This window comes from Seriola aureovittata, chromosome 14 (assembly GCF_021018895.1).
Source record: "Seriola aureovittata isolate HTS-2021-v1 ecotype China chromosome 14, ASM2101889v1, whole genome shotgun sequence".
Lineage (NCBI taxonomy): Eukaryota > Metazoa > Chordata > Actinopteri > Carangiformes > Carangidae > Seriola > Seriola aureovittata.
This window is the reverse complement of record NC_079377.1, coordinates 26,505,001-26,532,791: the sequence shown is the minus strand read 5'-3', so window position 1 is coordinate 26,532,791 and position 27,791 is coordinate 26,505,001. Positions and strand designations below refer to the sequence as shown.

Below are 27,791 nucleotides of genomic sequence, written 5' to 3'. Positions count from 1 at the left end.
AAGATGCTGCTAACACGGTTAGCTGTCACAGCTGTTACATTAGTCTCACAGGCTAATATCATATATGTGAGGAGTAACTTGTTATTGTAGCTGAAGTTAGCATGTGTGCTAACGTTAAACTGTGAAACCACAGTGTAAAACGTTTTCTAACACTAAGACTGATGATGAATAACGGCTCCGTCCTCACTGAGCTGTGAAGGATTATTTTACATCTCTACTATAATTTATACTTGTTACTAAATAAGATTTATCCACCTCTTTATGATGCAAACTTGTCTTGTGACAGTGAAGTTCACCTGCACCTTCATTCACAACTGTATTCTAGTTTTAATTCATCAGTTACAGTTGATTGTAAATTGTTGAAATTAATGCAGTTTTAATGTGAAATAAAGTTTTTTATGAAGCTTTGCTTTGTTGATGGTTTTTATGGAGCGTGTCTGGTGTGAACTTTAACAGCAGCAGCAGCACAGTGTAGAAATCACAATCAATTTTCCTGAATTTGTAATTATTCAAAGACTTTCTATGTTGGCTTTAATCAACAACAAAAATGATAGAAATGTTTAAATGTGGTCAGGACAAGATATCTGGATATTATTGTTAATGTTCATTTTATGAATCAATCTTCACTTATAAATATTTTATTTACTTCCTCATTAAAATGTTATTTGTTAAACTATCTTAAATGCAGATTTGTTTACGTTCAGTCTTCTTCTACTCTGCCTTTACGGTTGCATTTCTGTGTTTCTTTGCTCATTACTGCCACCTACAGACCAGCAGCGGGAAACCTGTCTTTATCCTGTGGTTCAGTTTATTATGAACTGCCTTTGTGTGAAGATCAATAATCTGATGATGTCAGATGTTACTTTAATACTTCAGCTCCTGTACTCACTGTCAGGTGTCATGGAGTATTTTCACCTGCTGGTAAAGATCTGAGAACTTCTTCAACCACTGGTGCCTTATTTTATTATCTCTAAACAGGGGATCAATCAGTTATGATCAGGTGATCAATCATCTCTCATCTGTCTTGTGGTGAACCTCAGGCTTTGGTTCAGGTCCTTTTTTATTTATTTATTACTGACTGGAGGAAACAGCTGAGACTCACTTCCTGTCCAGAGGGGGCGGTAGAGAGATCAGCTGCGGGGAACTGAGCACAGAAGAAGAAGAGTGTACTCCTGCAGCTGTGTCTGTCCAATGACTCTTAGTCTGTTATTCACTTTAAACTGAAGATGTCGGAAGAGCTGCGGTCACAGCTGGAGAACTACCTGCAGACCCTGGACATCCAGACCACCTGCGTGGACCACCCACCGGTAAAACTGAACCCGAACCCCGCTCAGTCCTTGTCAGGGAGTCCGCTACCAGAGACCGGTTAGAAAACTTCACAGTTAAACATTGACTTGAATCCTGTGACTTTTCTAAACAACGTTAAACTTGTTCAGAGACTCAGTTTGAACATTAAAGCTCCACGTGTTTATTCGGCGTCATCAAAAACAACTAGAGACACTTTGTCTCTTAGTTTTACCTGCGTGTTGTCTCCTCAGCGGCTTCCGTCCACACACACGTGGACACATTAACAGGTTTGATCTGAAGTGAAGGACAGTTGAACTGTCTGTGAGTCATAGGCCGAATCCACCATTAGATCACCTGAAGCGGGAAGAGACTTATGATCTGTTTATACGATGAAGGTGAGGTGATCTCTAAAATGGCGCGATTTTAAACGGTGTCTGGCGTCATGAGCTTCAGACATGAAACGTCACGTAGCACCAACAAATGCAAAATGTGGTTGTTTATTTACGTAGACTGAACACGCCTGAACTCACCTCGACACAGGTGTGGTTTTATTAATCATTCATTAGAAGCAGGTACTTCCGGCGTTTCTGCTCTGACGGTGAATTACCTGGAGGAGTTTCTGTTCACACGCTTTTATACCTTGACACGTCTCTGCTGCACGGAGCTGCAGTCACCTGCAGGGGGCGTCAAAAGACAGCATGTGTGCCCCCCCCCCTCACCTGCAGAGTCACTGAGCTTATTCTTTGTTTCTTTATTTATTAGTTCATTCTGATTTTATTCTCATATCCAGGTGTTCACTGTGGAAGAGATGATGCCTCACCTTCAGGAAGTGGGCGGAGCTGTCACCAAAAACCTTTTCCTGAAGGACAAGAAGAAGAAGGGTCTGTGGCTGGTGTCTGCTCGCCACGACCGCCAGGTCAGCTCCCACAAACCCCCACTATTGTTTTTAAATGTGCTCATCTAACATTTGATCTTTTAACTGTAATTTTGGAAGAACATTGTCAAATTGAATAAATTGTTATATACCATATATTTTATGGAGAAGTAAAAGAAGTGGAAAGTTAAATAAAAAATGATTAAAAAAATATTCAGCGTTTACAATAAAACACAAAAGAAATGAGTAAATGTTTGTGTGAGTGGACGTCAGAAATAATGACGTTTTTATCTGAATCATCAGAAATATTCATTTTAGTTTAAAAGTTAAAACTATGATCAACATGTTTTATCAGTCACAGGCTGAATTATTCTTTAATTCATCATTCAATTCATCCCATCAATCTATCGATGGATGGATGGATGGATATAGATAGATAGATAGATAGATAGAAGATAGGTAGGTAGATATATCGATGGATGATGGATGGATAGATTGTAGATCGTATCAGTGAGTGAAAACAGGAGTCTGACCCTGGACCTGGACCCACTGATCCAGGTCCACACTCAGAGGGTCCAACACAAACTGAACTCCCAGAATCCTTCTGTGTTGGTGAGCGTCAAACACTGACCTCTGACCTCTGTGAACTTGCTCAGGTGAACTTTCTGTTTCACCTGCAGTGACTCAACACAGACTGAGCTCACCACGTCTCGCACCCGCTCTTCACTCATCCTCCCATGATCCTCTCTGTTCCTCTGCAGGTCAACCTCAATGACCTCGCCAAGAAGCTCGGTGTCGGCAGCGGCAACCTGCGCTTCGCAGATGAGGCAACCATGTTGGAGAAACTGAAGGTGAGAACTGGTTAGAGATCCAGAACCAGAACTAGATGAGGAGACGGGTTCTGGATCAGACCGACGCAGTTATTGATCTATGTTCAGTTTGATTGATGTCTGATTATTGATCCATCTCCTCTCAGGTGGGTCAGGGCTGCGCTACGGCTCTCGCTCTGCTCTTCGATAAGGACCGCAGCGTAAGGTTGGTCCTGGACCGGGACCTGGTAGAAGGAGGCCACAACATGGTTTACTTCCACCCCATGACCAACGCCGCCACCATGGGGCTCCGCCCACACGACCTGCTGCGCTTCCTCAAGGAGACGGGACACGAACCCGTCCTAGAGAGCTTTGAGTAGGGACTGGACCTGGGTCAGGGAGTGGACAGGATCAGGCTGCAGGGATTAAAGAGTGTTGTAGTCCTGTCTGCTGTTAGACCAGGACCTGGAGAGGACCTGTTTATCTTGGAGGGAGTTTCTGAGGAGGGAAGTCTCAGTCTCAGTCTCAGTCCTGAGTCTTAGTCTTTCTCTGTGTGTGTGTGTGTGTGTGTGTGAACCCCCCCTCTTTTTCTGTGAACCTCTCTCTCTCTCTCTCTCTCTCTCTCTCTTTCTCTCTCTGTATTGTTTTATAAAATCAGCAAATGAATAAACATTACACACTGACAGTTCCCAGGAATTCTTTCACACGCTGTGTGTGTGTTTCTGGACTGGTGGTGATCAGATTCTGAATTAAAGTTAAAATACTTTAAACTCAAGTCATCATCACCATCATCATCAGGATCGGACCTGGAACCAGGACCAGAACAGAGCCAGACCAATGCCAGACTGCCCCCCTTCATGGTGCAGGCCCCTGGACACAGAGAACAGACACATTATTGATCATCACATGTACTGAATCAATAATTGATCAGATGTGATGTCTCCACATTATCTCAGTGAGCAGCTCACCTGTTGTCTGTGCTCTGCAGTGACTGACGCTGCCCCTTTAAGAAATCCAGGAAGTGGAAGGGGGAGGGGTTGCCTGGTTCAGGGGTGGCGCTGGCTGAGGGAACAGGTGTGTGCGCTAACAGGGATGATGTCATTCTCTGAGTCACCTGGGAGATGAGGGCTAGGACAGCGTGGACAGAACGAGAGAGAGGAGGAAGAGGAGGCCTTCATCACTCCTGTGTGTCTGCCTGAGGAGGAGATCAATGCTGCTGTTTGTAGAGGTGAGAGAGAGACGATCACATGTAGCTGCAGTTTCAGCTCTTTAACTCTTCACCTGTTGTGTGTGAAACAGGTGTTCAATCAGCTGTTTAATAAACCGACGACTGGAGTTCATCCTGTTTCAGTTAGAGAGCAACTGACCTGAGTTCAGCCTCCGACCAACACACACACCTGGAGAATAAGTCTCACCCCAAACTGAGCTCAGCTGACGTTTTAAACTGGTGGTAGGAGGGGGAGGGGGAGGGGGAGGTAACAGAGCTAGAACAGAGCAAGTCCCGGGCCCTGCTTTGGTCCTGGTTCTGGTTCCGGTTTTAGTCTTGTTCCTGGTGCTGGTGCTGGTTCCGGTTTTGGTCTTGGTTCTGGTTCTGGTTTTGGTTCTGGTGCTGGTGCTGGTTCTGGTTCTGGCTCTGGTTCTGGCTCTGGTTCTGGTTCTGGTTTTGGTCCTGGTTCTGGTTCTGGTGCTGGTTCCGGTTCTGGTTCCGGTTTTAGTCTTGTTCCTGGTGCTGGTTCTGGTGCTGGTTCCGGTTTTGGTCCTGGTTCTGGTTCTGGTTCTGGTGCTGGTTCTGGTTCTGGCTCCGGTTCTGGTTTTGGTCCTGGTTCTGGTTCTGGTTCTGGTTCCGGTTTTGGTTCTGGTTCTGGTTCTGGTTCCGGTTTTTGTCTTGGTCCTGGTTCCGGTTTTGGTCTTGGTTCTGGTTCTGGTTCCGGTTTTGGTCTTGATCCTGGTCCTGGTGCTGGTTCCGGTTCTGGTTCTGGTTCCGGTTTTAGTCTTGTTCCTGGTGCTGGTTCTGGTGCTGGTTCCGGTTTTGGTCTTGGTTCTGGTTCTGGTTCTGGTGCTGGTTCTGGTTCTGGCTCCGGTTCTGGTTTTGGTCCTGGTTCTGGTTCTGGTTCTGGTTCTGGTTCCGGTTCCGGTTTTGGTTCTGGTTCTGGTTCCGGTTTTTATCTTGGTCCTGGTTCCGGTTTTGGTCTTGGTTCTGGTTCTGGTTCCGGTTTTGGTCTTGGTCCTGGTCCTGGTGCTGGTTCCGGTTTTGGTTCTGGTTCTGTTGCTGGTTCCGGTTTTGGTCTTGGTTCTGGTTTTGGTCTTGGTTCTGGTTTTGGTCTTGGTTCTGGTTTTGGTCTTGGTCCTGGTTCTGGCTCTGAGCTTGCAGATGAAACTGGTTTTATCCTGGAGGTTTGAACATTTTCTGACTTTCACTACATGGCTATAAACGTCCTCCATCTTTGCTCCTGTTGGTCTGACCCCTGACCTCTGACCTCTGACCAGTGGGAACCTGCTTTATCAGGTTGTTCCAGGTGTCAGGGTGCAACAGGTGAACAGAGAACTAACAGGTGATTAACAGTCTGAACACAAACACATACAGTGTTTAAATGACTCACAGGTCCCTGTGTGTGTGTGTGTGTGTGTGTGTGTGTGTGTGTGTGTGTGTGTGTGTGTGTGTGTGTGTGTACTATCACCTGACTGAGAGTAAACAGTGCAGGTGTTATGGGGGGAACAGTGTCTGATGTGGTATGGTGTCAGTTTTTAAATGAATTGATTGATTTGATTATAAACAGGTTCTTTTACTCTGATACTTGATTGAACTTTTCATTCATTTAAAACTTTTTTTCTTTACAGACTCAGATAATGAAAACTAAATATAAGCGATAAATAAATTATTATTATTATTATTATTATAGATTGTGATGATGATGATGATGATGATTATTATTATAATTATAAACATCCTTATTTATAATCGACATTATTCTGAAATGTTTTTCTCAGCGACTTTAATGTATTTGAATGTGACAGTCAGGACTGTTTCTGTGTCATCAGTGTTTATTGTGTGAAATTCAGCAGGAGTGAACTAGTTCATTCAGGACTCCTCCCCCTCACACACACACACACACACACACACACACACACACACACACACACACACACACAGATTCAGACTCTTTGTCTCTGCTGTTATTTGAAAACAATCTTCCTCTCACTTCACTGAACTCTTTATTCGTCATCATCAGTGAAGATGGAAGGGACGCAGTGTTTGAAAACATGTGACAGTCGCAACCCTAACACACTAACAGTCAGACTAACAGTCAGACTAACACACTAACAGTCAGACTAACAGTCAGACTAACAGTCAGACTAACACACTAACAGTCAGACTAACAGTCAGACTAACAGTCAGACTAACACACTAACAGTCAGACTAACAGTCAGTTTAACACACTAACAGTCAGACTAACAGTCAGACTAACAGTCAGACTAACACACTAACAGTCAGACTAACAGTCAGACTAACACACTAACAGTCAGACTAACAGTCAGACTAACAGTCAGACTAACACACTAACAGTCAGACTAACAGACTAACAGTCAGACTAACACACTAACAGTCAGACTAACAGTCAGACTAACAGTCAGACTAACACACTAACAGTCAGACTAACAGTCAGACTAACAGTCAGACTAACACACTAACAGTCAGACTAACAGTCAGACAAACACACTAACAGTCAGACAAACACACTAACAGTCAGACTAACAGTCAGACAAACACACTAACAGTCAGACTAACAGACTAACAGTCAGTTTAACACACTAACAGTCAGACTAACAGTCAGACTAACACACTAACAGTCAGACTAACAGTCAGACTAACTGGGTCTCTGAATAAATCAGCTTTTATGTCTTAGCTCTCCTCCTCTTCATCATCATCTTCATCTTAATATTTTAATTTTTCTTAAAGTCCTTATTACTGCTCCTTCAGAATAAAAGCACGCCCCACTCCCCACATTAACTAAGTTTAGAGGAAAAGGTTCGGGATGTTTTGATGCTTCAGCGTCTCACTAATCACTGTTGTGAGTGTCCTGTGACCTCTGACCTCCTTACTGCTGCTGCTGAGGATGTGTGGACACAAACAGTTTGACTGTCCCACTTCACATTAACATTTAACTGTGATGTGTTTAAACCAGCCGGTCACTGACTGACTGTTTCACCTCTGGCATTACAGGGAGGTTTACATTAATGAAGCAGGAAACAATCAATCAGCTGGTCTCAGTTTAATTATTGTTGTTGTTTGTTATAATGAACATGTGATCGTGAGTCTACAGCTGCTGCTGCTGCTGCCTTGTTGTTGTGTCAGGCTGAGCTAACATTGATCCTGACATGTCCTGCTCTGCCTCCAATGTGATCAATACTTTGATCAATACACATGCTCACAGGTTTAACTCCTCCAGACTCCAGTCATTATTCAGTAATTTATTGATTATATTCTAATGACCTCATTATAATGTGATGATGTTCCAATCAGCTGTTTATAAAGTGATTATAACCTCCATAATAAGCTTTAAGTTAGTTTGTAATATTGAAATATTTAATTTCTAATATAAAACCAGACGCTGATGATCAATTACCTGATGATCAATAACCAGATCAAAGTTTTCATGCTTCTGATATTGAAGAAAGGAAGTTTAATGAAGTCACTTTTATACATTTTCAATATCTTATAATATTTATAAACTTATAGAAAAGATGTCTCTAAAAATTTCTCTTAGAGTCACACACACACACACACACACACTCGGGCGCACGCGCTCGTGCCCGCGCCCTCAGTGCTGCAGGTAGTAGCTCCTCCCCCTCCCTCCTCCATTCTGCTGTTTTAAACACAATAACCGCCGCTCCGGATCCGCGGACCAACCGGACTCGGGTCTGAGGAGTGTTTGGGTTCCTCCGGTTCCAGGTCTCGGGTCTCGGGTCTCAGGTGAGCCGCTTCAAACCGCCATGTTGTTGTTTTTCTGTCTGCGTTGGTGCTTTGATGATATCGGGAGATTTGTACGTAGCGACCGTTACTCTCATTCACCGAAGCTAACACCACAGTCGGTACCGGGTCCAGACCTGGTCCAGACCGGCTCGGTGGGGCCAACACGCGGCCGGGCTCGGTGTTGGTAGCCGCAGCAGAGGAGACGGGTTAAAGCGGAGCGGTGATGCCGCTCGGTCCTCATTGTTCTCCGTGAAGTTTGCTGGAAGTGATGTAACGTAGCTCCGGTGTTTTCACTGCCGGACTCCGTCTGAAAAACGGCCGTTTTAACGCTCCCCCGCCTGGCGGTGAGTGTCCCGTGTGAGGCGGAGCTCTGGCCTCCAGGCTGCAGCCAGCACTTTGTTTTAATGAAGCTGGACTCCAGCCGGTAGCTCCCGGTGTTCACCGCTGTCCTGGAGGTAGGAAACCCCGGGAACAACCGGAGAACCGGTGGAAAGGGACGTGTTTTCTTCTTCACTAAGTTCTGGCGGTGGATTCAGTTTCCGCCGATTTGAAGAGGAGCTCGTGTTTCTTCTAAAAGTAGTTTAATAATATTGTGTGGCGGGGAAACACTGACGGTAAGCAACGGAACCTTAACCTGTAATCTTGTGAACGGAGTTTGGTGCGCGGGTTCACGGCAGAAAGAGAAGGTTTAACGGGGCGGGATGTTAAAGTGAACTGGTCTGAGTCCGAGCTCCAACCTGCGTCAGGCTGCTTCCGGTCAGCTTCCGGTCAACAGACCGGGTCTCCGGGTCTCCAGGACCAGACTAGATCCGGACTGGGAGCTCAGACCCGTCGGTTCTGGTCAGAGTGAAACAACCTGTTGTAAATGAATGAACCTCCGTCAGGAGGATGACGTCACTCCCCAGGGAAGGTTTTAGCTGCAAAGAGCTTTAAATTAAAGACCTTCACTCATGGGAAAATAATGTGTTGAAAGACGGGGGTGGGGGTGGGGGGGTGATTTACTGTTTATTCAATCATCTTATGGAAGCTGCTGTCAACACATTCACACTGATGATGATGATGATGAAGAAACAGTGTTTGAGTTTTTACTAAACAGGAAACAGTTTGTGGATTTTAGGAACAACTTATATCAGTCTTTGGGTCAGTGACTGAGGAAGGGATGAAGACGTGGTGAAGTGATGAATATGTAATGAAGAAGTGGTGACATGGTGATGTCTTGAAGACGTGATGTTGTGTTAAAGATGTGATGATGTCATGAAGTGATGAAGATGTGATGACATGGTGATGTTGTGATGAAGATGTGATGAACACCTGGTGACGTGATGAAGATGTGATGAAGTGATGAAGATGTGATGAACACCTGGTGACGTGATGAAGATGTGATGAAGACGTGATGAAGTGATGAAAATGTGATGAACACCTGGTGACGTGATGAAGATGTGATGAACACCTGGTGACGTGATGAAGATGTGGTGACGTTGTGATGAAGTGATGAAGATGTGATGAACACCTGGTGACATTGTGATGAGGACGTTGTGACGTTATGATGAAGTGATGAAGATGTGATGAAGACGTGGTGACGTTGTGATGAAGTGATGAAGATGTGATGAACACCTGGTGACATTGTGATGAGGACGTTGTGACGTTATGATGAAGTGATGAAGATGTGATGAAGTGATGAAGATGTGATGAAGACGTGGTGACGTTGTGATGAAGTGATGAAGATGTGATGAAGTGATGAAGATGTGATGAAGACGTGGTGACGTGATGAAGATGTGATGAAGACGTGGTGACGTTGTGATGAAGTGATGAAGATGTGATGAAGTGATGAAGATGTGATGAAGACGTGGTGACGTTGTGATGAAGTGATGAAGATGTGATGAACACCTGGTGACGTGATGAATGACGTGATGAAGTGATGAAGATGTGAGTCTGTGGTGAGACACGTTACACATGTGGTGTCTGTCATGTCTGACATGTTTGTGTAAATGAAGAAGAAGTTTGATCATCACCTGTTAAAGACTGAGGCTGAAGGTCATGTGATTCAGTGAGTTAGACATTATCTGATGGATCAATAATGAAATTGATTGTTAGTCAGTGTTGAGACGATCCAGTCTATTACAGTCTGAATCCCAGGTCCTGGTCCAGGTCCAGGTCCTGATGAGTCTGACTGAAGTGATCCACATTCCCAGAGTAGTTATTTTGGTGAAGGACGGCTGGATATTCATGAGCTGTGTCTGCCAACCGGGTCAGCAGCTCCTCCCCCCCCCTCCCCCTCCCCCCCTCCCCCTCCTCCCCTCCTCCCCCGCAGACTATTGAGTGTTTTCTCCTCCTCTCACTCTTCTCATTTTTAGAAATATTGATGTTGATATGATGAAGAGCAGCTTGACGAGCTCTGATTTCATCTCAGTGGAGTCATTGATTGATTGATCAGTTTTATCAGAATAGTATTGGCCCAAATATAAACCAGCTGCTGCTTCTGAAGCTCAGAGACACTTTACAGACTCGTCCTGTTGGAGAGACAGAGTCCTCATCACTGACGTCCTTTCTCCTGTACAAAGAAACCAATAACCAAGGATCAGTTATCAGTCATCAATGATCAATTATCAGTCACCAGGAGCTCCAGTCTCTCCTGGTCCTGATCCTGGACCTGGTTTCAGTGTGTTTAGTAAGAGTGATGAATTAAGTCTGGCAGCAGCTGACAGACTGCATCAAATCAACTCATTGTCCATCTATCTCTGCTTCTCCATGTCCCAGTGTCCCCAGTGTCCCCAGTGTCCCCAGTCTCCCCAGTCTCCCCAGTCTCCCCAGTCTCCCCAGTCTCCCCAGTGTCCCCAGTCTCCCCAGTCTCCCTAGTCTCCCCAGTGTCCCCAGTGTCCCCAGTCTCCCTAGTCTCCCCAGTGTCCCCAGTCTCCCTAGTCTCCCCAGTGTCCCCAGTCTCCCTAGTCTCCCCAGTCTCCCCAGTCTCCCCAGTCTCCCCAGTCTCCCCAGTGTCCCCAGTCTCCCCAGTCTCCCTAGTCTCCCCAGTGTCCCCAGTGTCCCCAGTCTCCCTAGTCTCCCCAGTGTCCCCAGTGTCCCCAGTGTCCCCAGTCTCCCCAGTCTCCCCAGTCTCCCTAGTCTCCCCAGTCTCCCCAGTCTCCCTAGTCTCCCCAGTCTCCCCAGTCTCCCCAGTCTCCCCAGTCTCCCCAGTCTCCCCAGTCTCCCCAGTCTCCTGTTAGCTGTGCTGAGTGGCTGCATGAAGCAGGCACTGAGCCAGACTGCAGAATTAGAGGTGATTATAGCAAAGAGTGTGTGTGTGTGTGTGTTTGTTATGTAACCAGTTTTACAGACTGAGGTCTGACCAGGCGAGGCTCTGCCCTCTAACCAGCTGATGTCATCCCGACTCTCTGATTGGTTGCTCTACCTGCAGGTGCTCAGACGTCACCTGGGTCCTGTTTAGTTTATGTGTTTATATCAGACAGCTCGAACAGGTGAGGAGTAACACAGCTTGTTTCTGTTCTTTATTTAACAACAGAAACACACAGTCTCTGCTCCAGACATCAAATATTACACACACACACACACACACACACACACACACACCACACACACACACACACACACACACAGACAGTCTAATCCTGTACAGACAGACAGGGTCTGATCAGGCTAATCCCTCCTCACCTCCCTCTGCTCTGACCTGCAGTTTACCTCACTGACTACATCACTCACACACTCTCACACACACACATTCACACACACACACACACACAGTCTGACTTTTAGTTTTGAGGCTTTGCTCATGATCATGGGATTTCTGGCACCAGTTTGCTTTCAGGTTTAAAGGTCAAAGGTCAAGTGTTAAACGTTGCTGCTCTCAGACCTGGGTCCTGTGAGACTCACATGAGACACTGATGTGTTCACTGAACGTCTCCATGGACAGTTGTTCAGACATCAGTCTATGAGGTGTTCAGGTGCCTTCAGGACGATCCTGCTCCAGTCTAGTTTCTGTCTGTTACAGCCGATCTGTGTTGAATGTGTGTTGTGTAACAGTCAGATAATAAACCTTCAGATGTTTCACAGTTTTCATCATCATCATCAGGTCGTTCATCACAGAGCTTCAGTCTCAGAGACGCAGGTTCAGATAACATCTACTGTTAACTGCTGTCACTGGAACTCAACACTTCCTGTATCTTTCACATTAAAAGCCTCCTAAAGGACATCACTGTTAGACTTTTAATTTGAAACATGAGCAGGAAGTGTTGAGTGTGATTGACATCAGGTTAACAGTGACTGAAAAAAAGATGTTATTGGAATCAATGGATGAGTGAATGAATGAGTGAGTGAATGAATGAGTGAGTGAGTGAGTGAATGAATGGATGGATGAGTGAATGACTAGGGCCGGGCAATTAAACGATAGCAATAATTATCGTGAAATTGTTTTCCTTGTTAGAAACATTAAAACTGTTCGATAAATGTTCGATATAATTAATTCTTCCAGCACTCCCACAAATGAATCATGAACGGCCAATCGTGTCGCAGGAATACAGGTCTACATTGCTCAAGTTAGGATGCACGGTGAGAGGTATGAACTCAGGCCAGCACGTGATATTATTTACAGACGACACAGAGGCTGACGGGCTTGAAGTCAGAGCGGAGAAAACAAACAAACCGAAATGAGCGACACCGCAGGAAAAGCAGAACGCAGCTCCGAGGACCAAGATATCGTCGACAAGAGAGGCCACTCAGCTTCAGTTAGTTTGGAGATATTTGGCTTTTTACAGTCTGACAAAAACAACAATGTGCACTGTGCCGGAGACACGTTCCATCAAAGACACAAAGACAGACAACTCCACAAACCCGTTCCCTCATCTGAAACAATCACACACAGGAAGTAAGAAGCTACAGGTCGTAACGAGTGTTAGTGGACCCTCCACCAGCGCCGGGCCACGACCCAGTGCACATCTTCTCTGTCTGTTTATATTTTTATTTAAAGGGGACATATTATGCTCCTTTTCAACAAGTTCAAATAAGTCTCAGACGTCCCCAAAACATGTCTTTGAAGTTTCTTGCTAAAAAATCCACTCCGATCCTATATTTCAGCAGGCCTGTAAACCCCTCTGTTTCAGCCCTGTTCAGAACAGGCTGTTTCTGTGTCTGTAGCTTTAAATGCAAATGAGCTGTGCCTGACCACGCCCCTCTCCGGAAGGGGATGCTGTTCGGGCTTCTGGCTCCATGCTCTAATGTTTACTGTGACCGTGACCGGCCTCCTGGCGTCGGTAGCGATTTGGTTCAACCACACGACTTTTATCCAGAATCTGACCCAGAGGGAGAGGCTGCTGAAGAAGTTCAAACTCTACAACTGCAGCAGGACGTTTCTCAATGGTTGGTAACCAATCTTTTGTATTTTGACATTACATTTTCAGTTTGTTGATGTTTGCTGGCACACAGTTACTAACATGTAGCTAGGTAGCTAATGCTAACTGTTACGGTCTCGTCATTACTGGGAGCTCTTTTGGTAAATAAGCACTATTGTGAATGTAGTTATCTGTCATGCCTCCTTAGATATACTTTTACAGTCTGAAAATGTTTGTTGTATGTGGACTGCTACAGGTGTTCAATGTCAGTACTAGTCAGATATTTTAATAGATGCTGACAAAGTAAATAATTTTTCTCCATGTTTTGAGCAGAGATGCTCATCATGACATCTTCCTTTATGTAGTAAATTTATTTTGTGTATTACAGTAAAAGCTGTAAATCAGCATAAACATGTCTGACAGCAACAGTAATCTTTAGTCAAAGACTGAACTGTGCAGTTTTCTACACTACACTGTTGTCAAGCTCCACATTATATGCAATAAGTGACATGTTATAAATGACCTGTTATATGCGCTTGATATGTAGCCAAGCTTACTTCTTACCCACCTTAGCTCCACTGTCTGTCAGTGTTTGAATTTCACAAGCTTTATATTTTGGTGAATGTTTCCATTTTTCTCTATATGTTAGATAGGTGCTCCTGTGGAAACTGTGCAACCATGCCACTTACCATGCATGTAATTTGTTTTGATTACATTACATTAATAATAAACCATAGCATTTACCATTTGCAATTCACTGTAGGTTACCAGACGGCTGTGGGAGATGGAGGAAGATTTACCATGTATGGTAGAGCGTCCTGGGTTGGAGCCGCTCTGCCTCATTGTGTTCTGCCTGCAACATGTACCGCACTGACTATGGTCCTTTACGGTTGAGAGGAATACACCAGTACGTTTTGCTTCTTTGTAAAAACATATAGTTTCAATCTAAATAAAAGATGTTAGACAGTCTTGTTTTACTTCAGTGCACATAATTTTACAATGGTAACAACACACCACAAATAGAGTAACACACCCTCAAATAAATTAGTTTAGCTGCTCTTTGATTTGTAAAGTTCTTCTATCAGCAGATAATGTGCATATAATATATGAATTCAGAGGAGTCATTTCTTTAGTAATAATCAAGCATTTATTTACATCACATGAGGGACTTATAATCAGTGATAATAAAAAAAACTGTAGGATTCACTGGATCCATAAAAAAAAATTGTGAGACACATCATAGATATATGTTTGCAAGACTAAATGCCCTGTGCAGTTGTTTCAGTCAGTACAGGTATCTAGCCTATAGGAGCTTTGTGAGCTGGTGCTTCCTTGGTCGCAGAATCCGGGTCGTCATTCCAGCCTGCGTGGTCCTGCGCATCAGTGCCGAGTTTCCTGACGCCACAGGACAGTACGTGGGTTTTAGACTGGACCATGATAGAACCGGGACACAGAGCTGGATATGACCTCCTCCTTCTCAGGCCGCTCCAACTGTGCAGTGAGGTCCTCTGGGATGGAGATGGCCAAACAGCTTCTGTGTCTGGTCCCAGGTCAACAAAGACTTTTCAAATATGAGGTCCACCACATTCCCTGCTTGATAAAACACAAAAGATTTTGTTTACATTTTTCACTTTTTTTTATAAAACAATGATTGAAAGTCTGTTTCTACCTCCTGACATTTTCTTTACTGTAACTGTAACTGTCATAACATTATACGTGCAATACTTCATACAATGTGTACAAAACATTTTTTGGTTGAAAAATAAAATAATATAACAGTTATAGAATGTCGGCTCAGTCTTAACTGGTGTAGCTCTGCTTTCTCCCTTCCTGGCCTTTGGAAATTGGACCTTGAACAGTGGTTCACCTTCTTTTGTTTGGGCTTGTGGTCGGTCAGCAGTTTCATTGTAGGACATGGCAGCCAGGTAGAGTCTGGAGGTACATGTTGGGGGGTTTGTAGACAGGCCAGGGACACATACTACTGATAGAAAACCATAGAAAAGTGCATTTTGCATAATAGGTCCCCTTTAAGTTGTAGTCTGATCATGTGACGTGTGTGTCACACTACAGAACTTACTTTTCTATTTACTTTGTTGAGTAAAAGGGACTGAAAAGGATTTTGATTTTAATCATGTATATTTGATCATGTTTTGAATGTTTGTACCTCCAGATTTTTTAAATGTTGTGCAGTTGGACAAGTGTTTGTCATGTTCTGACTAATAGAACAGTTTAGAAACACAAACTGTTGGTTCCTTCAACTTTCAGTCAGGAACAAAAATCAGCCTTTAAACCTGAAAGAAATAACGATGAGGCATTTATCATGAATATTGAATGAGATGGAAATTTTTATTGTGATAGCAGTTTTGGCCATATCGTCCAGCTCTATGAATGAGTGAATAAGTGATTGAATGGACGAGTAAGGACAGTGTCTGTAGCTGACCGATGAACATTAAACTGAAGAGTCTGATCTCTGGTTCCTCCATCAGTCGCTGAGACTCAAAACTTTTCTTCTTCTTCTTCTGCAGATCTGACTAACCACAGAGCCGAGCTGACCTCTGACCTCTGACCTGCTCTGCTGACCGGCTGGGAGCCGATGGTTGTGGCAGCGGTGATGATGAAGAGGAGGATGAGGAGCCGTCACACAGCTATACATGTCGGTGTGTGAAAGGAGGTCAAAGGTCATGTCACCTGATGCAGATGGACAGGGATGAGGCCTTGAAGTCCAGAATAAAAACCTCAGGTCTGTTTCTGACTGGAACGTGGAACCTGAAGGAACCTGAACTCAGAACCAGAGGATTATAATCTGACTCAGTTCTTTCAGGTGGAAGAGCCTTAAACTGTTTTTACTCTTTAACTTGATTGTAAATTTGACCTTCCTGCTCCGTCCGTCCTGTTGGGAGGTGTCATCATATTTTTACCCCCGGCCCCTTCCTCGGTGGGACGACATGGCTCTGTCTGCGTCGATACGAGAACGGGCGACAGGAAGTTGATTGCTGCAGGGAGCGGGGCTGAGAGACAGCCAACAAGAGAGGGAGAGAGAGAGAGGGATATGTCGTGGAAGAGGAACTACTTTGCGTCAGGCGGCCTCGGTGTCAGTGGAGGTGCTGTGGACAGGGGGGTGCAGGGAATCTTGACGCCTCGCACCATGACGTCCATCGCTCCCAGTAAAGGCCTGAGCAACGAGCCAGGACAGAACAGCTGCTTCCTGAACAGCGCCCTCCAGGTACACACACACACACACACACACACACACACACACACACCTGTCTCTGTGACCTCTGACCTTATGTACCTGTCACAGTGTGAACCTGCTGGTTAATAAAAGCAGTGGAGCTGAATTTTGTTCATTCATTTATCCGTCAAGTTCTTGTCAACTTGTCGGCTACATGCTAGCACGTTAGCTACATGCTAGCACGTTAGCTACATGCTAGCATGTTAGCATGTGGTGTTTCCAGACTGTCTCCATGAGTCTGTAATCAGTGTTCAGATTACTGCACCATCTCTCACACATAACAACCAGTGTGATAAACTGTGTGTGTGTGTGTGTGTGTCTGTGGTTGAGTGTGTGAGAGAGAGAGAGAGAGAGCTCCTACCAGACTGCACATTATACTCAGTTATGACTCATCAGCTCACGGGGGGGGGGGGGGGCAGAGACAGTGAAAGCAGCAATTACTGGTTCGTTTAAATAGAGGCTGACTCATTAACCTGGGGGGGCAGAAACACTCATTACATCTTTAACTGCAGCTCACAGCTGATCTTGGATCAGCAGCAACACACAGTCAGAGGTCAGAGGTCACAGACATTTTAGAGCCTGGTCAGGAAAACATCAGTGTGTCAGCTGGAAAACTCTCCACCTGTTTAAAGAGGAGGAGGACTCCACTGATCTTCTCAGTGTGGACATACCTGTGTCAAGGTGTTTCCAGGTGGGCTCACTGCAGACGTGAAACAGTGCAATAAAGATATGTTCATAATGTCATTAACAGGTAAAAATGAACTAAAGAAGGTGAAATAAACTAAATCAGAGAGAACAGAGTGGAGCAGGAAAGAAGAGGAGAGGAAGTGAATCTTACCTCAGTGTAAACTGTGACACAAACAGTTGGACTCATTTAAAGCTGCTGAGAAACATGATTTTCATTATTGATTAATATGCTGATTATTATCTGGATTTATTGATGAAAGGTTTAGTTTATGAAATATCAGAAAACAGTGACATCATAATGTTTGTGACATCATCTCTCCAGGTGAGAAATAATGTCACAAACATTAATTAATTAATTAAATATCTGGACATGTCTTTTACTCCAGTCAGACTTTACTGTAGGAACACATGAAAACACACACACGCACGCACACACACACACACACACACACACACACACACACACACACACACACACACTGCCCCCTCCCCCTCTCTGTCTCGAGTCATCACTGTTTTTACGCCAAACCAAAGTGATCAGGACGACTGTGAGCCGGCGGCTGAGCTGAGTGAGGAGGAGGCGGCGGAAGGGAGGAGCCATCAGGAGGCTCAGTGGCTCCAACATGTGACGAAGACAAAGAACATCCCAGTAACAAGCAGCTGAGGCCCTCAGATCAGCTGCTCAAAAACCTTCATCCTCTCACACGCCACACACACACACACACGCACACACACACACACACATCTCAACTGACTCATTAAATGAGAAAATACATTTAGACTTTATCATAAAGCTGTGACGTCGTCTCATATTAATATTATCAAAGAAGGAGGACCTGAGTCTGAGATCCAGGTCAAGATCAGATCCAGATCAGATCAGATGTTTTTACAGATTTTAGCTCATTAAATACAAACTGTTGTTTAAACATGAACACAGATCTTGTTTTTTCTGAGTGTCCATAAATGCACCATGAGATCATGTCTCTGTGATCATGTGGTGTTCACTGACTCACAAAGAAGAACTGAGCTGCAACAAGTAATAAGTCAATCAATGAAAATTAATCAGTTCTTCTGATCATTTTATTGTAATCACAGACAAACAAACAGCTGTTCAGAGGATTCTCAGATGACAGTTAACCTTCATTAGTTGGTTTTAGATCAGACCTCAAATATTATTGATTAATCAACTGAAAACAGATGAAAATATAATAAAATGTCTGCAGCTTTAGGTGAAACGTCCAAACACTGATCCACAGACTGAACCAGGATCAGGAGTTCATAAACCAGAGTCCTGCACAGACCTGGACCTGACTGAGCTGCAGTAACAAAACAACATATTGGACATGGTGGGGGGGCAGGAAGGAGGAACCAACACACCCAAAGTGCTGACACCACCGTCTGTCCCTGAGGACTCTGAGTCCAACACACCCTCTGTTGTTAGACATGATGATTATTTTCCATCTGTCTCTTGTTTTTAGCTGTCAGCAGATTTTCACAGTGAAGTCTGAACTGAACTGCAGCTTCATGATCTTCATCTCTAACAGTCGGTTTCCATCATATTAAACACTGAACAGATCCTCCAGTCTCTGTCTCCAGGGATTCAAACTACCAACCGTCCACTCACAGATCAGAGCCAGCATGTCTGACCTGCAGACCACCTCCACTGCTCTTATTAAACCTCATGAACACACTGATGAAGACATTCCTCCATGTCTGAATTCCTGTCGCTCAGCAGGAGACGAGACGCCCAGAGGAGGGATGGAAGAGAGCAGGGGGGTCAATGAAGACACCACCACAGAGACACACAACACCCACAGAGACACACAACAACCACAGAGACACACAACAACCACAGAGACACACAGCACCCACAGAGACACACAACACCCACAGAGACACACAACAACCACAGAGACACACAACAACCACAGAGACACACAACACCCACAGAGAGACACACAACAACACAGAGACACACAACACCACAGAGACACACAACAACCACAGAGACACAACACCCACAGAGACACACAACAACCACAGAGACACACAACACCCACAGAGACACACAACAACCACAGAGACACACAACAACCACAGAGACACACAACAACCACAGAGACACACAGCAACCAGAGACACAAAACAACCACAGAGACACACAACAACACAGAGACACACAACAACCACAGAGACACACAACAACCACAGAGACACACAGCAACCACAGAGACACACAACACCCACAGAGACACACAACAACCACAGAGACACACAACAACCACAGAGACACACAACAACCACAGAGACACACAGCAACCAGAGACACAAAACAACCACAGAGACACACAACAACCACAGAGACACACAACAACCACAGAGACACACAACAACCACAGAGACACACAGCAACCACAGAGACACACAACAACCACAGAGACACAAAACAACCACAGAGACACACAACAACCACAGAGACACACAGCAACCACAGAGACACACAACAACCACAGAGACACAAAACAACCACAGAGACACACAACAACCACAGAGAGACACAACAACCACAGAGACACACAGCAACCACAGAGACACACAACAACCACAGAGACACTCAACGTCCACAGAGACACTCAACAACCACAGAGACACACAACGTCCACAGAGACACACAACAACCACAGAGACACACAACAACCACAGAGACACTCAACAACCACAGAGACACACAACAACCACAGAGACACTCAACAACCACAGAGAGACACAACACCCACAGAGACACACAACAACCACAGAGACACACAACACCCACAGAGAGACACACAACAACCACGGAGACACACAACAACCACAGAGACACACAACACCCACAGAGACACACAACACCCACGGAGACACACAACAACCACAGAGACACACAACAACCAGAGAGAGACACACAAGAACCACAGAGACACACAACAACCACAGAGACACTCAACAACCACAGAGACACACAACAACCACAGAGACACTCAACAACCACAGAGACACACAACAACCACAGAGACACACAACAACCACAGAGACACACAACAACCACAGAGACACACAACAACCACATAGACACAAAACAACCAGAGAGAGACACACAACAACCACAGAGACACACAACACCCACAGAGACACAAAACAACCACATAGAGACACAACACCCACAGAGACACTCAACAACCACAGAGACACAACACCCACAGAGACACACAAAATAACCACAGAGAGACACACAAAATAACCACAGAGATACACACAACACCCACAGAGACACAACAACCACAGACACAAAACAACCACAGAGAGACACACAACAACCACAGAGACACACAACAACCAGAGAGACACACAACAACCACATAGAGACACACAACAACCACAGAGACACACAACAACCACAGAGACACTCAACAACCACATAGAGACACAACAACCACGCAGACACAAAACAACCACAGAGACACACACCAACCATAGAAATATTGTTAATGTTAATTTTGATGATGTTCAGGCTCAGTCCAGTTAAAACTGTTCCCGGATAAGTTCAGTCTGCATGAAGCATCAGGAGATCACATGGAACTTGCTGAGACACACACACACACACACACACACATTCAGATTGTGACATTTGTTCTTTCTGACACAGACAACATCATGTTCTGCTTTTCCCTCTAGCACACACACACAGACACACACACACTCTTATCTCTCACTCTCAAACTTATCTCCCAGAGAAGTTGTCGTCATGCAGAAGTCCAGATGGTTCCTGAAGCAGATGGAGAGAGTGATGAACACAGTCTGACACACTCACACAGACACACACACACACACACACACACACACACACACACACACACACACACATACAGCTCCACTCATGTTTTTGACACGCTCTGTCTCGCTCTCTTAAACTCACTGCAGCTCGTCCTCAGGTCATCAGACTTGCTCTCTGATTGGCCGGCTGCGGTGTCAGGTCAGCATCCATGCTGACAGGTGATTGGGTGGCAGCTGTACTGATGTAAAGCCGTCACATTGAGTCCTCAGTGGAGACGCAGCAACACCCTGGATGTTAGTGTGACTCTAGTCATCTGGATAGTCGGCTCAGACACTGAGGAGCTGTGGATTTATTCTGATTTTATTCTGACAGTTGAATCCGGTTTGTTTTTCATTGGAGAATCTGGTTTTTCTTGCTGAGGTTTGGGATCAGGTCTGAGCAGGTAGACCAGATTTTTCTTTACTTCACACACTTGGTCTGAGTCTTGATTTTATTTCAGTGATGGAAATCAATACTTTTAGTTTTTATGGAAGGTTGTGGTTTTTATCTTGATGCTTTTGAGTTTTATCTGTCTGCGTTGGAGACAGTCATGTTGTCCGTCCATCTCATTCTCATGGACACGCTATGTGCTGAATTTCTTCAAATTCAGCACAAACATTCACATGAACTCAAGGATGAACTGATTAGAGATTGGTGGTCAAAGGTCAAGGTTAGGGTTACCTCACAAAACACTTTTTTAGCCATTACTCAAGACTTCACACACATGGTTAATATTTTCTATGACTCTGGACAAACATGATGTGACCTGGATCTAGTCTGAGTGGAGGAGGTAATGCTGATCCCATCACCCCTCCTCCCCCTCGTTACTGATGTTCTCCCTCTGCTCCTGACAGGTCCTGTGGCACCTCGACATCTTCCGTCGTAGTTTCCGTCAGCTGACGACACATAAGTGCATGGAGGACTCGTGCATTTTCTGCGCTCTGAAGGTGAGAGTCAGACCAACTGACGTCTGATCCTGGACCAGCGTCCTGTCTCTGACCTCTGACCTCTTTCCTCTGTGTGTCTTCCTGTTCAGAGCATCTTCGCTCAGTTTCAGTACAGCAGTGAGAAGGTTTTACCGTCTGATGCTCTCCGCAGTGCGCTTGCCAAAACCTTCCAGGACGAGCAGAGGTTCCAGCTTGGCATCATGGACGATGCCGCAGAGTGCTTCGTAAGACCACACACACACACACACACACACACACACACACACAGGTTTCTAACCTGTGATGAGTTGTGATCAGTCCGGTCTTTGTCTCTGCAGGAAAACATCCTGATGAGGATCCACTTCCACATTTCAGATGAGACCACAGAGGACATCTGCACAGCCCGACACTGTATCCCTCACCAGAAGTTCGCCATGACACTGTTTGAACAGGTGAGTTGGTGGCGTGGTCTGAGCCGGTCCAGTGTTGTACCTGTGGAGGTGGTTTCTGAGTCCCAGTGACTCCTGTCGCCATGGAAACGATTCATTCAGGTTACGGGATAGAAACAAGAGTAAGGTGACCATATGAGACTGAAGCAGGTTTCACCTGGCGTCTTCATACAGGTCATTAACAGATCTCCAATAAGGGAAGGGGACAGAGTCCAGAGTCCTAATCCTGATCTTTCAGTCTGTGGGAACTCTGTTGCCCTGAGTTTGGTGTCTCAGGCAGAGTGTCCTGCCTCCTGTGTGATTTTGTGTGTGATTTTGTGTGTATGTGTCAGTGTGTGTGCAGCAGCTGTGGAGCTTCCTCAGACCCTCTGCCCTTCATTCAGATGGTCCACTACATCTCCACCACCTCCCTGTGGTAAGTCTGTGTGTGTCTGACAGAGGTAAGTTAAGGTCACCCCCCCTACCCCCCGTTGCTAAGTTACACTCCAGGGTCACCAAGGCAACCATCTCTTCACTCTCTTTATCATGGCTCTGTCTGAGTGAAGAAGCTTGTGAAAGATTTAAGATTAAATATTTTTTATATGTTTGATAGAAACCATTTGAATGAAAATATAATTCTGTTTAAAGTGAAAAGAATCTGTTTCTTCTGCCTGTAACTAATGTATTAATTATCATATAGTTTATAATTATAACTGTAAATATAACTGTCAATGAGGTCACATGTCTTCCTCTTCCTCAGTAATCAGGCAGTGAAGATGTTGGAGTCAAGGGAGAAGGCAACTCCCGGCATGTTTGGAGAGCTGCTGAGAAACGCCAGCATGGGAGACCTCCGCAACTGCCCTGTACGACACCCGGATAATAAGGAGTTAATGTCATGTGTTTGGTTCATTTCATATCATGTATTCATTTACTCCTCTTCCTCCTCTTCCTCAGAGTCAGTGCGGTCAGCAGCTCAGGATGGCTCGTGTCCTCCTCAACAGTCCAGAGATCATCACCATCGGTCTGGTCTGGGACTCTGATCACTCCGACCTGGCTGAGGACGTCATTCACACCCTGGGAACCTGCCTGCGCCTGGGAGATGTAAGAAGTAGAAGTAGAAGGAGTAATAGTTGTAGTAGTCGTAGAGACAGTAGTAGTAGTAGTAGAGACAGTAGTAGAGACAGTAGTAGTAGAAGAGACAGTAGTAGTAGCAGTAGTAGAGACAGTAGTAGTAGTAGAGACAGTGGTAGTAGAAGAGACAGTGGTAGTAGAAGAGACAGTAGTAGAGACAGTAGTAGAGACAGTAGTAGTAGTAGTAGAGACAGTAGTAGTAGAAGAGACAGTAGTAGAGACAGTAGTAGAGACAGTAGTAGAGACAGTAGTAGTAGAAGAGACAGTAGTAGTAGAAGAGACAGTAGTAGAGACAGTGGTAGTAGAAGAGACAGTAGTAGTAGCAGTAGTAGGAGTAGTAGAAGAGACAGTAGTAGTAGCAGTAGTAGTAGTAGGAGTAGTAGAAGAGACAGTAGTAGTAGCAGTAGTAGTAGTAGGAGTAGTAGAGACAGTAGTAGTAGAAGAGACAGTAGTAGAGACAGTAGTAGAGACAGTAGTAGTAGAAGAGACAGTAGTAGTAGCAGTAGTAGAGACAGTGGTAGTAGAAGAGACAGTAGTACAGACAGTAGCAGTAGTAGAGACAGTAGTAGAGACAGTGGTAGTAGAAGAGACAGTAGTAGTAGCAGTAGTAGAGACAGTGGTAGTAGAAGAGACAGTAGTAGTAGAAGAGACAGTAGTAGTAGCAGTAGTAGAGACAGTAGCAGTAGTAGAGACAGTGGTAGTAGAAGAGACAGTAGTAGTAGCAGTAGTAGTAGTAGGAGTAGTAGAGACAGTAGTAGTAGAAGAGACAGTAGTAGAGACAGTAGTAGAGACAGTAGTAGTAGAAGAGACAGTAGCAGTAGTAGAGACAGTAGTAGAGACAGTAGCAGTAGAAGAGACAGTAGTAGAGACAGTAGTAGAGACAGTAGTAGAGACAGTAGTAGTAGAAGAGACAGTAGTAGTAGTAGCAGTAGTAGAGACAGTAGTAGTAGAAGAGACAGTAGTAGTAGCAGTAGTAGTAGTAGGAGTAGATATTCAGTATGAGCATGAAGATAAACATCAATGTCCTCAGCATATTGGAGGATAACGGTTTTCTTCAGCTTCGTCTTTCTCTCTGCAGTTGTTTTACAAGGTGACGGAGGAGAAGGCCCGTCAGTCGGAGCTCTACCTGGTTGGCATGGTGTGTTACTATGGGAAACATTACTCCACCTTCTTCTTCCAGACAAAGATCCGACGATGGATGTACTTTGATGACGCTCACGTCAAGGAGGTATATCTGGGGCATGGTGTCAAAGAGACATGTAGGGAGTAGATAAAACCAAGATACAGGCTGATCTCTGTATAGGGTTTGGTTGGTAAGGAAACCAGAAACCTCTGGGGGGTCCTGTAGTCTGGGGGGGGTTTTAGCATCAACCTTGAATAAGTTCCTGTTCGAGTCCCCAACCAGGGACCTTTCCTGCACGTCATGTAAAATAATCACTGTCTGTAAGTAACACTGCTTCACATTTTACTATCAAGTTGTTACATCATAGAAACAAATGTCCGTCTCTCAGGAACAGATGTCACTTCTAAAATATACAACAGTGTTGTTACTGTTGGTTCAACAATGAGATAAAAAGACCAACGACAGAAACTCACAACTGTGGATCAGTGAAACAATTAGACAATAAGTAAATCAGTGTCTGTGAATTCACTGTCTGCCATTGAATGAGGGAACACAACGGTGACCCACTGATGAAATATAACGTTTTTGTGTTTGACAGTTTATGAACTGTCAGTTAGTTATGTGTGGCTCAGAAACAAGCCTGCAGTTACCATGTGTGACCAGAGGTGTCGCCAAAGGTAAAGAAACAGATCTGCTGCTTCCAGCGTTTGTCACAGGGGGTGAAACAGATTGATTATGTATAATTTAAACTCAACAAGTTCCCCACCTGAAGCTTCAAATAAAAAACACCAGATTAAAACCTGGAACAAATTATTCACATTTAAAAATATGAGTCCGGTATCAATATATTTTTTAATCAACTGATCACTTCAGCTCTGATACTGTGACAAACTGTCAATCAATCAATATCAACTGAAAGATATTATCTGTTTCTGTCTCAGTCACAGTGAGTGTGAACTGTAAAGTCTTATATAAATAAACTTTATTATTATTATTATTATCACAGTGGGCGGAGCCAGATGCGCTGTTAGCAGGTCAGAAAATGTGAACTATTCCTTTAAGGTTAGAGTTATATCTGTGTGTGTGTGTGAGTGTGTGACCTCATGTTGTAGTTAGTGATCTCTCTCTTCCTTCCCATCCTCACACCTCTCTCATGTCCTCCTTCCTGTTTCCTGTCTCCTTGCTCTGCACCCTACCTCCTCTTTCCTGCCTCCTTCTCCTCCTCTCCTTAATTTTCTTCCTCTTCACTCTTTGCTCATTTTCTAATAACATCAGTGGAGTGAGGTCTCTCTCTCTCTCTCTCTCTCCCTCTCTCTCTCTCTCTCTCTCTATCTCCCCCTCTCTCTCTCTCCCCCTCTCTCTCCCTCTCTCTCTCTCCCTCTCTCTCTCTCTCTCTCTCTCTCTCCCCCCTCTCCCCCCTCTCTCTCTCTCCCCCTCTCTCTCCCTCTCTCTCTCTCCCTCTCTCCCTCTCTCTCTCTCTCTCTCTCTCTCTCCCCCCCCCCCCTCTCTCCCCCTCTCTGCTGGTTGTGAAAACAAGGATATCCCTCTATTGTTTGTCAGTCCAGCTGGACAGAGCTGAGGGTGTGGTCAGAGCGCGCGCACACACACACACACACACACACACACACACACACACTGCCCACTGCCACAGCCGACACTTTTGCTCACACTGCAGACTTTCATTCTATCTCTTTCTTTCTCTTGCATAAACACACACATTTTTCACACACACAAACATTTTTTCTCGCACACACACACACACACACACACACACACACACAGACACACAGACACACACTCTCTCAGCGGCACATGGTTGACGGACAGGTCGGCATTTTCATTTTGGGGACATCCTGTTGGAGCTGGACTTTTGGAAAATGGAGGAAGGGTTGAAATAACAAGCAGAGGATTTCTGTCGCACAAAAAGACGAAGACACGGACGACAAGAGGATAACGCACAGCAGACGCACAGCAGACACACAACAGACACACAACAGGGTGGTGGAGAATAACGTTTCACTTCCTGACTGTTTTACCTGCTGAGCGGTGTTTTCCAGGTGAACAGGACGTCCTCCACTTGTCGACGGTTTGATGTGTTTAAGAAAGAGAATGTCTGCTGTTGAGATCATGTGACTTCATTACATCATCAGACCTGAGACTGAGGCCTGAGATCTGAGACTGAGACCTAAGACCTGGTCCTGAGACTGAGACCTGGACCTGAGACCTGGTCCTGAGACCTGAGACCTGAGACCTGAGTCCTGAGACCTGAGTCCTGAGTCCTGAGTCCTGAGACCTGGACCTGAGACCTGAGACTGAGGCCTGAGATCTGAGATCTGAGACTGAGACCTAAGACCTGGTCCTGAGACTGAGACCTGGACCTGAGACCTGGTCCTGAGACTGAGACCTGAGACCTGAGTCCTGAGACCTGAGTCCTGAGTCCTGAGACCTGAGTCCTGAGTCCTGAGTCCTGAGACCTGGTCCTGAGTCCTGAGTCCTGAGACCTGGACCTGAGACCTGGTCCTGAGACTGAGATCTGAGACCTGAGACCTGAGACTGAGACCTGGACCTGAGTCCTGAGACCTGAGTCCTGAGTCCTGAGTCCTGAGACCTGGACCTGAGACCTGAGACTGAGACCTGGACCTGAGACCTGGTCCTGAGACTGAGACCTGAGACCTGAGTCCTGAGTCCTGAGACCTGAGTCCTGAGTCCTGAGACCTGGACCTGAGACCTGGACCTGAGACCTGGTCCTGAGACCTGAGTCCTGAGACCTGGACCTGAGACCTGAGACTGAGACCTGAGACCTGAGACCTGGACCTGAGACCTGAGACCTGAGACCTGAGACCTGAGACCTGAGACCTGAGACCTGGACCTGAGACCTGGTCCTGAGACTGAGACTGAGTCTGAGTCTCTGTGTGTCCCTCTGCTGCAGATCGGTCCTAAGTGGAAGGACGTGGTCTTTCGCTGCATCAAAGGTCACTACCAGCCTCTACTGCTGCTGTACGCCGACCCCCGGGGGACACCAGTGTCCACCCAGGACCCACCCCCCCGTCTGGACCTGCACCCCCCCAACAAGACCTGTTACGATAGCGAGGACTCGGGTAACTACACAGAAGTATTAGTACGGCAAACAAGAACT

The 27,791-nt window shown here is 45.4% G+C and overlaps 2 protein-coding genes across 11 annotated transcripts in view; both read left to right on the top strand.

Moving 5' to 3' along the window:
* The first annotated feature begins 1,136 nt into the window (after positions 1 to 1,136).
* Positions 1,137 to 5,762, top strand: LOC130181092 (prolyl-tRNA synthetase associated domain-containing protein 1-like). 2 transcript variants are annotated; one of them, XM_056394864.1, is made up of 4 exons: positions 1,137 to 1,307; positions 2,078 to 2,203; positions 2,923 to 3,012; positions 3,138 to 5,762. In XM_056394864.1, the coding sequence occupies exons 1-4, from the start codon at positions 1,227 to 1,229 to the stop codon at positions 3,348 to 3,350; spliced, it is 510 nt and encodes a 169-aa protein (XP_056250839.1). In that variant the 5' UTR covers positions 1,137 to 1,226; the 3' UTR covers positions 3,351 to 5,762. The 2 variants fall into 2 exon arrangements, with proteins under 2 accessions (XP_056250839.1, XP_056250840.1); XM_056394865.1 differs by lacking the exon at positions 1,137 to 1,307 and adding an exon at positions 1,563 to 1,682.
* The window catches only part of usp54a (ubiquitin specific peptidase 54a), a 37,852-nt gene continuing 14,118 nt past the window's right edge, over positions 4,058 to 27,791 (top strand). For 2 of the 9 annotated variants that reach the window (XM_056394861.1, XM_056394855.1), the window contains exons 1-10: positions 6,742 to 7,942; positions 15,804 to 16,501; positions 21,902 to 21,994; positions 22,084 to 22,218; positions 22,312 to 22,425; positions 22,755 to 22,837; positions 23,162 to 23,264; positions 23,356 to 23,502; positions 24,611 to 24,760; positions 27,585 to 27,753. In XM_056394861.1, coding sequence (XP_056250836.1) covers positions 16,328 to 16,501; positions 21,902 to 21,994; positions 22,084 to 22,218; positions 22,312 to 22,425; positions 22,755 to 22,837; positions 23,162 to 23,264; positions 23,356 to 23,502; positions 24,611 to 24,760; positions 27,585 to 27,753 — 1,168 coding nt within the window. In that variant the 5' untranslated portion in view covers positions 6,742 to 7,942; positions 15,804 to 16,327. Of the gene's footprint in view, positions 4,199 to 6,738; positions 8,557 to 8,945; positions 9,869 to 11,083; positions 11,214 to 14,051; positions 14,186 to 15,803; positions 16,502 to 21,901; positions 21,995 to 22,083; positions 22,219 to 22,311; positions 22,426 to 22,754; positions 22,838 to 23,161; positions 23,265 to 23,355; positions 23,503 to 24,610; positions 24,761 to 27,584; positions 27,754 to 27,791 lie in introns of those variants that run through there. The other 7 variants (XM_056394857.1, XM_056394862.1, XM_056394863.1 and 4 more) reach the window with 7 other exon arrangements.

Excerpts from the sequence above, each read along its gene's own strand:
- LOC130181092 (XM_056394864.1), top strand. The coding sequence starts at position 1,227 with ATGTCGGAAGAGCTGCGGTCACAGCTGGAGAACTACCTGCAGACCCTG. Across the intron at positions 1,308-2,077 it reads CCTGCGTGGACCACCCACCG|GTGTTCACTGTGGAAGAGAT; the intron begins GTAAAACTGAAC and ends TCTCATATCCAG. Across the intron at positions 2,204-2,922 it reads CTGCTCGCCACGACCGCCAG|GTCAACCTCAATGACCTCGC; the intron begins GTCAGCTCCCAC and ends GTTCCTCTGCAG.